This window comes from Aethalodelphis obliquidens, unplaced genomic scaffold (assembly GCF_003676395.1).
Source record: "Aethalodelphis obliquidens isolate GAN/ISIS:26980383/991018 unplaced genomic scaffold, ASM367639v1 scaffold40, whole genome shotgun sequence".
Lineage (NCBI taxonomy): Eukaryota > Metazoa > Chordata > Mammalia > Artiodactyla > Delphinidae > Aethalodelphis > Aethalodelphis obliquidens.
The window spans coordinates 13,604,861-13,619,061 of NW_020837984.1; the positions used below are offsets into that span (position 1 = coordinate 13,604,861).

The 14,201-nt window shown below is 44.5% G+C and overlaps 1 protein-coding gene across 1 annotated transcript; it reads right to left on the bottom strand.

The window, feature by feature from the left end:
- Nucleotides 1–2,520: 2,520 nt before the first annotated feature.
- BMP10 (bone morphogenetic protein 10) lies at nucleotides 2,521–8,725 on the bottom strand. Its single transcript, XM_027131644.1, has 2 exons — nucleotides 8,237–8,725; nucleotides 2,521–3,610 (listed from the first exon to the last, which is right to left on the bottom strand). The coding sequence occupies exons 1-2, from the start codon at nucleotides 8,568–8,570 to the stop codon at nucleotides 2,673–2,675; spliced, it is 1,272 nt and encodes a 423-aa protein (XP_026987445.1). The 5' UTR covers nucleotides 8,571–8,725; the 3' UTR covers nucleotides 2,521–2,672.
- Between the last annotated feature and the right edge of the window lie 5,476 nt (nucleotides 8,726–14,201).

Genomic DNA, 14,201 nt, shown 5'->3' on the forward strand with positions numbered 1-14,201 from the left:
TCTCTTTAACGGAAGGGTGACTATAAGGGCTCATAACAAAGCTTCTCTAGGAACCTGGCAGAGCCAGCAGAGGGCATGAGGAGAGCAGAGCCTGGCACGTCACATCTTTAGGGTTCTAATATCAGCGTGCTAATAGCAGGAGGGTACCAGAGTCGTCATGCGTGGCTCCCGAGAGCTTATGGTTATGTTTGCGGGTATTTTGCAAACCAGTTGACATCACCTTGGTAGCTTGAAGTAGGCCATGGAGGGGGTATTTGCGCCATTGAAACCCCCAAATCAGAGTTATTCCCTCCCCACAACCCGCACCCCGCCACTGCTGGGTATAAAGCATTCACCAGCATACCACTGTCTCATGTATTTTACATATAAAAGAAAATTCTGCTTTGATTTTTCTCTAACTAGAACAATCCCATTCAATCGAGGTTTTACCGTTTGTCTATTACAGTGTCCTTTAGAAAGGATAAGAAGTACCGTAGAGTATATGAGTGTACAGTATGTACCATGGATCCATGGATATAAAGGTTGCACCCCATCCCATGGAGGGCACTGAGCTTGGCTCTTTAAAGCCAGTTACACACACACACACACACACACACACACACACACACACACGCAAGCACACCATTTTCTATGGAGGGTATCCCATAAATGAATGATTCTGAGTCGCGTGGTTCTCTCAAATTGTCAATCACTGTATACCCACTGATGGCCAGAAGACCACTCTTCCAGGGGCAATGGATTCTCCAGCACTCACCCTCTGGATACCAGTGGACAACAGATGTGCAGAGCTGAGGGCCAAATTGGGCCAAGTGTCCTTCAAAATAGCTTCCCTTGCCTCTATTTTCTAGGGCAAGATGAGATTATGACCCCAGACGTTTGTGAAAGCAAGGCTGATGGTTTCGCAGGGTAAAAAAAAAAAAAAAGTGCAAGCCTTCTTAAAGAAGCATTCAGTGGGGTGAGGGGGGACAATGTACTGGAAACCACATTCCCGATTCTAGGTTGGACCATCCGTGTTGTCTGCCTGGAGGTGTCAGAACAGTTTGAGAACTGCTCTGCTGTGGTTCTCCCTGCACAACACCTGTGGTCCTGCACGGGGGGCACTGGGACCAAGTCTCAGTGTCCTTCCAACTGGCCAACTAATGGGCAGATGCCCCAGACCATTGTCATCAGGAATACTTTCCAGTCCCTTAGTACTGGCCAGTTCCCAAACAGAAAGACTGCAGAGTGGGAAGGATGGGCAGGCTACAGGGTTTCCATCATGGGGCAAACCTGATTTCCAAATTCTGGCTTAGCTTTTGAGTCATTTGGTTGTGTGTCTATTTATTAATTCATTTATTTAAATGTATTCATTTGGACTGTGGTTCCCTTTTTCTTACACTTAAGTATTCTTCATGAACAAAACATTTTATATATTAGCAACTCAACTAAATAAAATATCAGGGGGAAATCTAGAAATTAGAGCACTAACTCCTTTTATCCCAAGAGCAAATGCTTTCAGGTTTTCTCTTTGGGCTCAAAGCAGGGAAGGCCAGGGAAGATAGGGGACATGTGAATGGGAGAAGGACACAAGGTGCTCAGGCAAAAAAGAGGGAGGGAAGGGAAAAGGTGGAAAAAATCAAGAGCAGAGGTTCAGAGGCAAAGGAGAAATGTGAAGAATTGAAGAAAAACAGGAAGAAGAGTCCAACAAACAGATCCCTTCTGATTTTTCCTCCTCTTGGTCTTTGTTAATTTTATTTTGTCCAAAATATTTAACTCTCCAATTAGAACTGCTTATAATTTTACAAACACGTCGTAGGACAGCATCTCTATCCTTTGCCCCTCCTCCCCTAAGAGCCCCTCCCACCTCCTGTACCCTCTGCAGCCATAAAGGCCAATACACATGGCCTTGCCTTCCTGTTGCCTTAGGAACAGATGAAGTTCCCTCTGTTTTCCTTTCTTGACCAGGCACTGCCCTCTAGAGCACACTGGTCCCCTGTGGGCTCATTCTTTGCTGTTGTCCCTTAAGGCCACTGCCCCCTTGAAGCCACTTGGTTTCTGTATCCCATAACCCCTCCCTTCAAACATGCAGCCTCCTTTACCAGGCCCTGCTGCTCTGAGTAATAGCAGAAACTCAACTGACAAAAGCTACCCCTACATTTCCAGTAGTATTTCGGAAATGTAATACTTCCTAGGATGGTTCAATTCCTGGTGCAAATTATCCTGATGGAAATACTACCTAGAGAAGAGGTGACCAAGAACCTCCCACTGTCTTTTAACATATACACATTTGATTGGGTTATGCACGTGTGTGAGTAGAATCTGCCTCTATAGAACCAAAAGGATTTTATAAGTTTATCTATGTACACATATACATACACAAATATCTACCTCTCTCGACAGTATTTTTCTGCTTAGGGGTGTTGCTTTCGAATCGGCCTAAAGGGCAAGTAGTGTGGGCTTGCCACTTACTATTAGAGATGGCATTGCCGGGAAATGGCAAGTCCAAAGAAACATAGATTGGAAGGGACTAGACTGTGGAGTAAATTATGCATTTCCTACAACAAAACCGCCCTGTCAAATTCCCTAAGGCAGCAAGCTTCTATGATCTGTACACCCTTATTAAATAATCTCATTAAATAGGAACACAAAATATACACATGTACAGTTATTAAATAAGCCACAGGTCTCCTCTCCTATCTACAGCCACACTCAGAGACGGCCATGCCCTCATATTTAAACTTGTAGGTGACGACCCCTTTGTCTAAATAGAGAATGGAGATGGGCTCCAGCTTGGTGGGCACACAGCAGGCTTTGGAAGCCTTCTGGGAATTCTTGAGGTGGACCAAGGCCTGGATAATCGCATGCTTTGTGGGGGTGAGGTGCTCTGCCAGGGGGTAATTGCAAACACCACGGCATTCGTAGGCTTCGTATCCGGGCGGGGCGATGATCCAAGAGTCCCAGCCAATCTCCTTGAAGTCGATGTAGAGCGGGGTCCTCTTGCAGTAGTTTCCTTTTGCGTTCCTTCTGATGCGGGCAGTGGAGTCATAGATGATGTTTGACCTCATCTGCAGCAAAGCCTCTTCCCCAGGTCCGCTGGAATAACCTTCCAGTCCCAGGTTGTCCATTTCCGGAAGTTGCTCGTGGGCAATCATTTCGTTCAGTTCCTCCTTCCTCTCCTTCTCGCTGCTTTGGTCATCCGAAAACACGACAAGCAAAGGGACATGCTTATTCCGGGCACTAGTGTCTATTTCCAGTTGTCCCCTGCCAACACCCTCCATTTCGTGTTTGCTCTCAATATGAACCTCCAGCTGGTGGGTGGATGAGCCTGACTTTTGCCAATGCCTGATGGCATCGGTGACATCAAAAGTCTCCCACTCACTGTTGGTTCCATAGATCTCCCCTGACACCAAGACCAGCATGCTTCTCTCACCCTCACGGTCCCCTTTGCTCTCTAGTACTTCGAAAATGGTAATTTTCCGGTCCACTCCTTCATATATCATGCGATCTCTTTGCACCAGGGTGTACAACCTGAGTTCAGCCATGATGACCTCTTCATGGTGAGGGATGGACACATTGAAGAGGAGAGGGTATTTTCGGAGCCCATTAAAACTGGCTGGTTGGGAAAAGAGATCTGAAAAAAAAGAGAAATCACATTTGCAGTATGTTACAGAGAAAAACAGATGCTTATTTATTCAATAAGAGCGCCTGTCCATTCAGGAGGCTTGATACAGAGAGAATGAGGGAAAATCAATGAAAACAAACACAGTGTTAGCATTCTCTAAGAGGGAATACTGAAGATCAGGGTAGAACGCTAGACTGAGTTAAGCTGACTAAAATGGAAAATGGCTGCCTCCTGAATGAGAGAAAACGCACCCAGCCTTGTTTGCATAGCTTATCCGTCACAGAATTATAGACCTGGGAGGGACCTTGGAGATTGTCCAGGCAAGCCCCCAATTTTTCTAACCAGTGAGGAGCTATCAAACGAGACACGTGTGGTGGTTGTTTTTTTCTTGAAGCTTTTCAGTGACGCTGTCATGGCTTTTCATATTTGTACTTGTAATGGATGGAGACCCTCACATAGTCGGGGTCTTCCTGAGAAACATCCATGTAGACCAGTGGGCGGTAAACCTAGCCCACAGGCCAAAGCAGGCCTGCCACCTGTTTTTGGAAATAAAGGGTTACTAAAGGGTTTCACCCGTTCATTTCTGCATTGTGTTTGTGACTATTGTTGCACTACAATGGCAGAATTAAATCCATTAAGTCTCGACCAAGATCACACGGCCCACAAAACCCAAAATATCTACCATCTCCCTGGCCCTTGACAGAAAAAGTTTGCTGATCCCTGCTTTAGACAACAAAGCCTGACAAGGTCAACAGGATAGGCATGACACTAAGGGGGTCACAGCACTTGAATTTGGGGTTTGTGGTCCTCCAAAAGGAAGAATGAGGGGAAACGAACCTTGGGGGGGGATAGATCGGTTGCCTTAATCTTGTACTCTTAGCACCTGGCATGGAAGTGCAGCACATAGGAATCGCTCAGAATGTTTATGAAATAAAATTGTAAAGGTCCTGTTGTCTTAGAAGCACACCTCCAAATATTATTATGTTGACACCCTATCTGAGAATTTTATAGGCGTCCAAATCTCCTCTATACCCGTCCCAGGTAACACCTGTCTACAAGGAATCCCTGAAGACATCTGTCATCAATCAAAAAGTTCCATGACACCAAAGATGCTGAGGACCACCAATTGAGGGGGTCGCTATCATCTTTGGCCGCCTTTCCCAATTGTATAGCCAATTCATGATTTCAGTGAGGTCCTTGTTCCAGATTGTACTTTTAAATATTTTTCTTTAACTTGATAATATTGTTTTTATACTAACTTCCTCTTTTAGACTTGTCCTAAGCAACAGTATTCATGAAATGAGGGGGTTCAAGATGATAGTTACGTGGATTTTTTTCAATCCACTTTAATAAAAACATATACTGATTTCACATGATTCACAGCTTCCTCTGGGTACCACCGAAAATCATCTCATACACTGCCAGTGAGAAATATAGGTCAGTGGAATGAATTTAAACTCTCTAGCGTGGCTCGCAAAGACCTATGATTAGGTCTTAACCACTTGATCCAGTCATAGCTCCCATTCATCCCCTACAGCATGGAACATTGCAATTTATCAATTAATATTTGTAGAAATATTAAACAAAGTCTCCTATTTAAAGTAGACTGATAGGGGCTTCCCTGGTGGCGCAGTGGTTGAGAGTCCGCCTGCCGATGCGGGGGACACGGATTCGTGCCCCGGTCCGGGAAGATCCCACATGCCGCGGAGCGGCTGGGCCCGTGAGCCATGGCCGCTGAGCCTGCGCGTCCGGAGCCTGTGCTCCGCAACGGGAGAGGCCACAACAGTGAGAGGCCCGCGTACCGCAAAAAAAAAATAAAATAAAAAATAAAGTAGGCTGATAACTTCACTACTTGCCAAAACAGTCCTTTGCTTTACTGTATAGTGCACCTTTGGATATGTTCTTCTGACCCTTGGAAAGCTCTACCCCCTCATCTCCATCTATCTAGCTGTGACCCCTCCCTATGGGGCCCTCCCTTCTTCACCTCCCTATATGGGAGCCCACTCCTCTCTGGGTAACTTGAATATTTACCCTCTATACCTCTCCTTTGTCCTTGCCATTTACATCCTTGATTTTCAGTTGTCTATATGAATGGATTTTTACCAACTAGATTGTCATCCTAATGGCACGTACCACAGCTTAACCTCCCTTCTATGCCTCCAATCTACCATGATGCTTTAAACAGAGGTAGCACTTTAAAAATATTGATGAGTTGATGATTCTGGGCATCAGACTGAATTGATTTATGGGCATGACATGTGTCCTTAATACATCAAGTAATATGGTAGTTGTCCCCCGTCCCTTATAGGAATGGAGAAAACTTCATTCCCCTTGGACAGGAAACATGAGAAGACCAAAAGTAGGGGAAGAGACTGGTTGTTCCATCCTTTAGAAAAATGCACAATAAAAGCTCACTGTAGCGGGAGGAAGGGTTTACCAAGGAGCACAAGGACATTTTTGGTGGTATGAATATGTTCACTATCTTGATGGTGGTGATGGTTCCAATGGATGTTTACATATGTCAAACCCTATCAAATTATACACTTTAAATATGTGAAGTTTATTGTTTATGCCCATTATACTTCAATAAAGCTGATATAAAAATAAGTTCACTGTGCATGTGCAAATATAGTAATAATGGAGGTGTTACACTTCAGGCAAGGGAGCTAGTGTTTGCTGAGCCAATTTCACGTGCCAGGTGCTTTGCAAATTGTTTTATTTAGTTCTTACAATAACCCTATAATGTTGGTATTGGTATCCTGTTCATTTGATTCTGGAAGAAATCAAGCCTCAATGCAGAGAATTGACCTCCCCAAGACGACAAGGAGAGGTCAAAGCAGCGGTAGGAAATAAAGTCATGCTTTTTCCACCTTGAAGCAACACTTGTTTTCCTCTGTTATTTAGATTTGGAGGAGATTTTGTTTTGTTTTGTTGGTCTTTGTCTCCTAGGGAGTTGCACTGAGCAAACGTAGAGAATCAAAGAAAGACAATAACAGCCGACAGGGCGAGCCCAGTGCAGGATTCATGACCTTGGGCTGTGCATTTTCACCAGTGGACTGGCAGAGGTGTGGGCAGCTGGGTTGTCTACTGAGAGGTTTGCTCCTACCCTCACTGATATTCAGTAATAAGAAGCTCATTTCCTCAACTGGACCATCGAAATCCTCCACAGAAGTGAGAACTGAAAAACTCCTATTTTCCCCAGGGATGCGAATACTTTCCCACCCACACCCTGAGCCAGCCACCCAGGGATCCGCACTCAGAAACATTAGGAAGGCTTCCCAGGGAAGGAGGATGTTTATTTTCAATTCAGACTGACCACAGAAAGAATCTGTAATTTCAGCTTTTCATTTCCATCATGTTACTAAATGTTACTAAGTCACATTTCCAATATGTTACTAAATATTTGAAATTTTGGCAGTCACCTAAATTTTAAAGGCAAATAGTATCTCCAGGACTGAGCAATACCTATTCAACATTTCCCCCAGTGCCTAGAATTTAAGGAATTCATTAGTAAACACTGACATTTGTTTAATACTTCATAGCAAATGTAGTACTTTCTTACTTGTAACCTCTTTGAAATTGCTCAGTTGTGTTATGTAGGTATATTGTCCCCAATTTACAGTTGAGGAAATTCGGATTCAGAGAAATTAAGCTAATTATCCACATCTACTAAGTCAACCCTGTCTGAAAAATCCAAATCTTGAGCTAAATCTTGTCACCGCCTTTTTGCTTTCAAGAATACTTGGCCAACATCTATCCAAACCCTCTTTTGTACCTGGTTAATGACTATAAAAGCATAATTGGTAAATATGAAAGAATTAGTTACTTTGGACCCACAACTTTTACCATAGATATTAGAAAAAAATTTTCTTGATTACTTGCACCATATTAAATAAAGGATTAACTTGCTAAGTTATTGGATTTAGTACTGAATAAAGATCTGGGGGCAGAAAACACACTTTTCCCGCTGGTATTTAAAGATTGTACATTGCTCTTCATAAACACACAGAATAAGCTGGATCGTTAATTGGACCATGCGCACTTCCTGGAAACTACAAACAGTGCTTCAAGGATATACACGTCACAACAAACAAAACAACACTTTAGGAAGAATCTCTAAAATATGTTTCCATCCTGTTTGAACATTTCTTAAATAAGGTCACAAAATGGAAACTCACCCAAAGTTTGAGCGAAACGCAAATCACAACTTTCTGTACTTTACCTATTGTCATCATTTTCATTCTATGTAGAAGTTGACAAATTTTGTAGTCAATTAAAAGCTAAAAGGAACTGAGCCCTATCTGGAAAATGACAGACAAAGGTACAGTGGTAGACCAACATTAATATTTTTTATTACCTGCTGTCCAAATTGAAAATTTGCAAAGACCCAATTATAATGTCAAAATGGTAGACACTTTACGGCGTTGGATTAAACGATATTCTTTAATACCTTTCAATAGTATTTGGAAAATGACCATGAAAACAGTATAGACCAAAATGTGCCTTGTTTTGGGGTATCTGTGTACACACACCCCTATATAGATGTTTTCACCTTTATCATCTCCATGCATTGTAAATTTACTCACCGCTTCTAAAAACTCAAAGCCAAATTTGATCAGTAAAATCTCCACTTACCTTCATTCTTGAAACTCCTAATGATGTTGGCAGATGGCATGGAGGTCCTATCTGTTGCAAATTTGTTGTAGAGTTCCAACATGTACTCTGGTGGGTCAACTTTGGCTGCATCCTGCATCGGGATGTCCGACAGGTTCAATGTCTTGAGAAACTCTTTCTTCATGCTCTGTAGCAGTGTGTTAAAGTCGACACCATCTTGCTCTGAGAAGACATCATCAAACAGGGGCATATCTTCTTCCAGAGGCGACTGCTCCAGGCTCATGATGGGGCTGCCAGAAACCGAGTGAGCCACCAGGCAGGAGAGAGCACACAGCTGCAGGGCCAGGGAACCCATGACTCTGCTCCAGCCCCCAGGCCAACCCAGGAAGGTTTAGCGCTCCTGGGCTCTAAGTGGCAGTTTTATCTTGCGGAGCGTAAATGTCTCGAGTCACTGGAGACAAGTTTGGAAACTTCCCCTCTCTCCCTCCCCCTACCACTCTTCCTCTCACCCCCCAAAATCAGGTTGCAGTAATTGGATAACAAAATCCCCCATAGGGGCCTAGCCTTTCTTATCTCCCTAGTGTAAACTTGTGCACCAGATTTTGTTTCTATCTTGCAATCCTTTTTTCTTTTAATGAGCATTTTGTAAACATTTCCACATTCTGACACTGGCTGAGAGATAGGACAATTTTCTCCTTGCAAAGGCTCTGCTTCTCCTCCTTTCAATTCACTTCCTTTTGGCAGGAACGCCTAATTTCTGCTTTTACGTGGTTCAGTTTCACACATGCATATAATAGACACTGAGTCAATACAATACACGTCAATGGTGATATGTATTAATGCGAGTCATGGGGCTTTCATCCTCACATAAACATTTATGAAGAAAGACCAAATCTCCAACATTTCCAAGTTAAGTTAACAGATATAAATGAACTTATATAAATCTTTACAAGTTGACATTATTAGAAACAGGAAAGTATAAATTTCATGAGCAATAGCCTTTTTGGTACAGATTCGATCTGGCTAAAATGGCTTTTGAAAAATAGGGCAAGTGCTTCATTATCACAGCAACTAAAATTTATTAGGTGTTTTCCTACGAACAGGCATTGTACTAAGTGCTTTGCATATATCACCGAATGTGCTTCCTATAATAACCCAGTTATTATCCCCATGGCATATGTGGGTCACTAAGATTCAATAAGTTGCCAGAGGTCACAAAGCTACAAAGTGATAGAGCCAGGATTTGAATCCAGGCAGTCTGACTCTTATGAAACAAGAAAACAATCAGACCTTTTAACCAGGGTTCCCCTAGTCTGGGGCACAGGCGGTGTAGCCAGATTAACTAAGCTGCAGCCCAGCCCGTCTCCAGGGAGTCCATGGTCGGTCCAAGGCAGGCGACAGTTTGCAGCTGGGTGTGGCGCTCAGGACCTTCACCTGTGTGATGAGTTATTAAAACGACCACAATCTCTGCCGAATCCATCTTTATGGTTAAATCAAATGGACCATCAAACGGTTCCAGTAAAAGCTTGGCAAACAAAGGTGAAAAATGCTAAATGCCTTGATCTGGAAAACAATAGTGGAATTGATTGTGTGTCTGGTGCAGGGAAAGACAAACCAAGGTCATCTCACTTTTCAGCCCTAATTAGTGGCAGTAACAGGGTGATTCTGTGGACGACTCCAGGGGGTACTTTTCCCACTGAGGCATTGGGACTGGGGTCTCTCTGACCTGTTCAGTGCACGCCCTGGTGCTGAGTTCAGAGGGCTGCGTCTATATATTTGGTGCACTGGAATATTCTCTTAGTTTCTGAGTTAAATTTTCCTATGTTTACCCCAATAGGATAACTACAATAGCTCCCCTTCCCATTTTTCCTCTAGACTCCCTAAGCTTTATAGTCATCTTCTGATTCTTCCCCTCCTAAAATGCAAATTTTTACAGCAATCTTTTTTTTTTTTTTTTTTCTGGTACGTGGGCCTCTCCCGTTGCGGAGCACAGGCGCCAGATGCGCAGGCCCAGCGGCCATGGCTCACAGGCCCAGCCGCTCCGCAGCATGTGGGATCTTCCCGGACCGGGGCACGAACCCGTGTCCCCTGCATCGGCAGGCGGACTCTCAACCACTGCGCCACCAGGGAAGCCCTACAGCAATTTTTTTTGAACTACCAGAGAAAGAGCTGTATTTTAGGGGGGAAGAAAAAAACCCTCCACAAAATTGTTAATTTGTTTAATAGATGTGGATTTGATTCAATGTTCTGTTTCAGTGAAAGCTTCTGCTCCTACATTAAACAGACAATCGTAGACTGAAAATAGATTACACCCTGAACAGGTCCACAAGTGAGTGAGTCCAAGGACCATAACCCATCCTACAGGCTTTACCGGAGGTTCCCAACAGCATACCAGCAGGGTCCTTGTATCACGCCCTGCATCAAAACAAGCACCCGTTTATCTTCATACACACACACAGATGTCAACGCACACTCCAAAACTCTGAATGGCAGGCATGTGCGTGTAACTGCCACAAGACAGCCAAGTAAGTGGTGGTACTTATAACCCCGGGCGCGCTGGTTTCAGAGGTCGGAGGAGACACGGGCATCCCACCTTGCAGAGTTCTGGTTCTGTACATTCTCAGGGCTAGGATGTGCAATTGTGATTTCCCTGGCTTCCCTGTGCTCGGTGTTAGAGTAATGATGGGGTTAAATATTTAGACCAGTTTCCCCATCACAAATGTCTACCTTTTTGGTTGATTTAAAAATAGAATAAGAAAGTGTCTGTAACCACATCTCAATGCCTCTGACTTTTTTTTTTTTTTGCAGTACGCAGGCCTCTCACTGTTGTGATCTCTCCCGTTGTGGAGCACAGGCTCCGGACGCGCAGGCTCAGCGGCCATGGCTCACGGGCCCAGCTGCTCCGCGGCACTTGGGCTCTTCCCAGACCGGGGCACGAACCCGTGTCTCCTGAAGTGGCAGGCGGACGCTCAACCACTGCGCCACGAGGGAAGCCCACCTCTGACTTCTTGAAATGAAACACAAGGTCCTTATGTTCCTCACCTGTGCTGGGTGAACAAGGAAGGAGATTGGACTTTAGCCATGAACGAAGGGAACACAACTTCCTGCCTCTTCTAGGTCACAGACAACTTACATTTTAGCTGCAGAGTCTCTTTATTCCTAGGATTTTCTCTAGCTTTTCCTGATGACTCTCCTATGACTCTAAAAAGTCCAAATATCTCCACATTCCTTCTTCATTTGATTTTTCTAGACATAATCTATTCTATTACTTTGCAGGTATGATAATAAAAATGTTTAGCAAGCTATATAACAGGTCCCAGCCAATTAAAGAGATACTAGCAGGATCCCAGGGGCCCCAAGCTTCACCTCTAAAGCTCTGGATCCTGGGGAGATGGGGCTGGGATGCTGGGGGACAAGCTTGAGCAGCAGCTATTTTCCAACCCGTATGGGATTATTCTGATATTTTAGCATGACATAGTACTGCTCTACTATGTATAGCAGGTGAATCGAAGTTCTGCCCAAAATTCCCCAGCCAGAGCGCCATAAGCTACATGCAGTTAGAATTTGCAAGCTCAACATGAGGCTGATAGCTTGCTCTGATCATTTCCTTGCCCGCTACGAAATCTGCCCTCTGCCTGCTGTCTTTCTCCAGCCCAGAGCTTGCCTGCTGTTCCCAGACCTAGGAAACCAGCCAGGGGTGCCTTTGTCCCTGGGACGGGCCTTTTCTCCTCTGATATGGTCTGCCCAGCACCTTCTTCTAGTACTAGACGTTGTCTTGACAGTGGCATTTCTCATTAACTCCTTAGGCCAGAGTCCACATTCTCAGTAGGAGAAGTGTTCCCTTGCCTCTACTGACCCCTCAGCATCTAGGTTACAGCTTACCCGAGGCTTACCGGTGTGCCAAGCGCTTCTCATGCCCTGACACACAGGGGCCAGCCCCTCAACTCAACTTCTCCGAGGTAGGTGATTTCAACAGACCCTTAGCTCCTTCCTTTAATAACCTTCCACGTGATCCCTTCATTTGCCAATAAGGCCTAGAGTGTGAATCATCAATAATTGTTAACAATTTTTAAAACTTCAGGCCTTTGTCATAGTCCTTCATTCAACAATTTCTTGTGTGTACCTACTCTATGCCAGGTACGGTTCAAAAACAAAACCTGAAGAAAACAGACTCCTGCCCTTGGGGAGTTTACTTTTCAGTTGGAGGGAGAGAGACAATAAGCAAATACACCAATAAAGTGAAGTGCCTGCTGGGTAGTGATAAGTATGGTAGGAAAAACAAACCAAATCGAGGGGATAGGAGGTGCCAAGGGAGAAGGGGGTTGCTGTGTCTGTCAAGGCCTCGCTGGTGAAGGTGAAGGAGTCAGTCATGCAGGCCCATGAGGGCCACAGAGTAACGGCCCTGCAGGCAGAGGGAGCAGCCCATGCAAAGACTCTGAAGAAACAGCATGCTTGGGAGGCTTAAGTATCAATGGGAAGGTCAAGGTGTTTATCGGAAGGCAAGCAAGGGGGAGCGCGACAGTACATGAGGTCCAAGAGGAAGTGGCCTGGACCAGCTGGAAGGTCACGGATTTTTCTTGCTCAATAGTCGTACTATACGGATACACAGTTTGCCTCTTGTTTTTATATTTCATGGAACATTTCGTCTTGAGGGTTGTTTTATTTTTTTTGCGGTACGCGGGCCTCTCACTGTCGTGGCCTCTCCCGTTGCGGAGCACAGGCTCCGGACGCGCAGGCTCAGCGGCCACGGCTCACGGGCCCAGCCGCTCCGCGGCATGCGGGATCTTCCCGGACCGGGGCACGAACCCGTGTCCCCTGCATCGGCAGGCGGACTTCCAACCACTGCGCCACCAGGGAAGCCCCGTCTTGAAGGTTTTTCATGTTGTCACATAGTCCATTTACAACCATTAATTATAATAATTGCCCAACTCTATTGGGTAGAATTCCCATAACATTATAAGAGGATTTTTAAAGTAGTAAAGGAAAATTTCCAATTCTATTGAAATGTAAAGGCATTGGATATTTAGATTTCGAATACAACTGCCAACATATTCTAAGATTGAGAGCAGTTGTTCAGATATTTGCTTACTTGGAATGTAAGTCCAAGAAAAATGCAGAGTGCTTAAACAACATTTTTTCTCCATAGAATACCGCCAATCTCAGAAATACTTGGAGACTCTCTGTACCACATCACCTCTTGCCTGGACCGTGGTAACAGGCTACCAGCTGCTTCTGCCCTCAACACCTAACAGTCTGTTCTCAACACGACAGCCAGATTCTGATATGGTATCGAATCATCACCCCTTTCCTCACTCAGAGAAAACGACGAAGTCATACGAAAGCCCTCATGACCCTCCATTGCCTCTTTGACATCATTGCCACTTGCTAACTCTACTCCAGCCCCTTGCTATTCCTTAAACACCCCAGGCATGCTCCCATCTTAGGGCCTTTGCCTTAGCTGTTCCCTCCACCTGAAACAACCTTTCCCCAATAACCCGCATGGTCACTCTCCCATTCAAGTCTTTGCTCGGAAGTAAGTAAACTCCTCCGTGAAGTCCCACCCTGTCCACCTTGTTCAAAACGGCACATCATCAAGCAATCCTGAACTTAGGACCCTGCTCTAGTGGTTGCTTCTCACCTCCCAACATAAGATACAGTTTATTAACGTAGTATGCTCACTGTTTTCAGTCTGTCTCTCTCTGCCATCCATCCTCACCCCTAGCTAGAGTATGTACTCCAGAATGGCAGGAATCCTAGTTATGTTCCATGATGTATCATAAGTGCCTAGAGCTTTGCTTTCCCCACAGCAGTTAATAAATAGTCACTCAAGAAAAAGAAATAGCGAACATTCAAATATTTTCTTCCTGAGACTTCTTACAGTAATATCATAAAAACATAAATGCCATTTTAAATAAATAACCATCATTAAAATATGCATGCATTTTCTTGAGACCCACTATATATGTATATAGATAGACAGATAGAT

Coding starts and splice junctions, on each gene's coding strand:
- BMP10 (XM_027131644.1), bottom strand. CDS start 8,570: ATGGGTTCCCTGGCCCTGCAGCTGTGTGCTCTCTCCTGCCTGGTGGCT. Junction 3,611..8,236: donor TAGGAGTTTCAAGAATGAAG/GTAAGTGGAGAT, acceptor CTTTTTTTTCAG/ATCTCTTTTCCCAACCAGCC.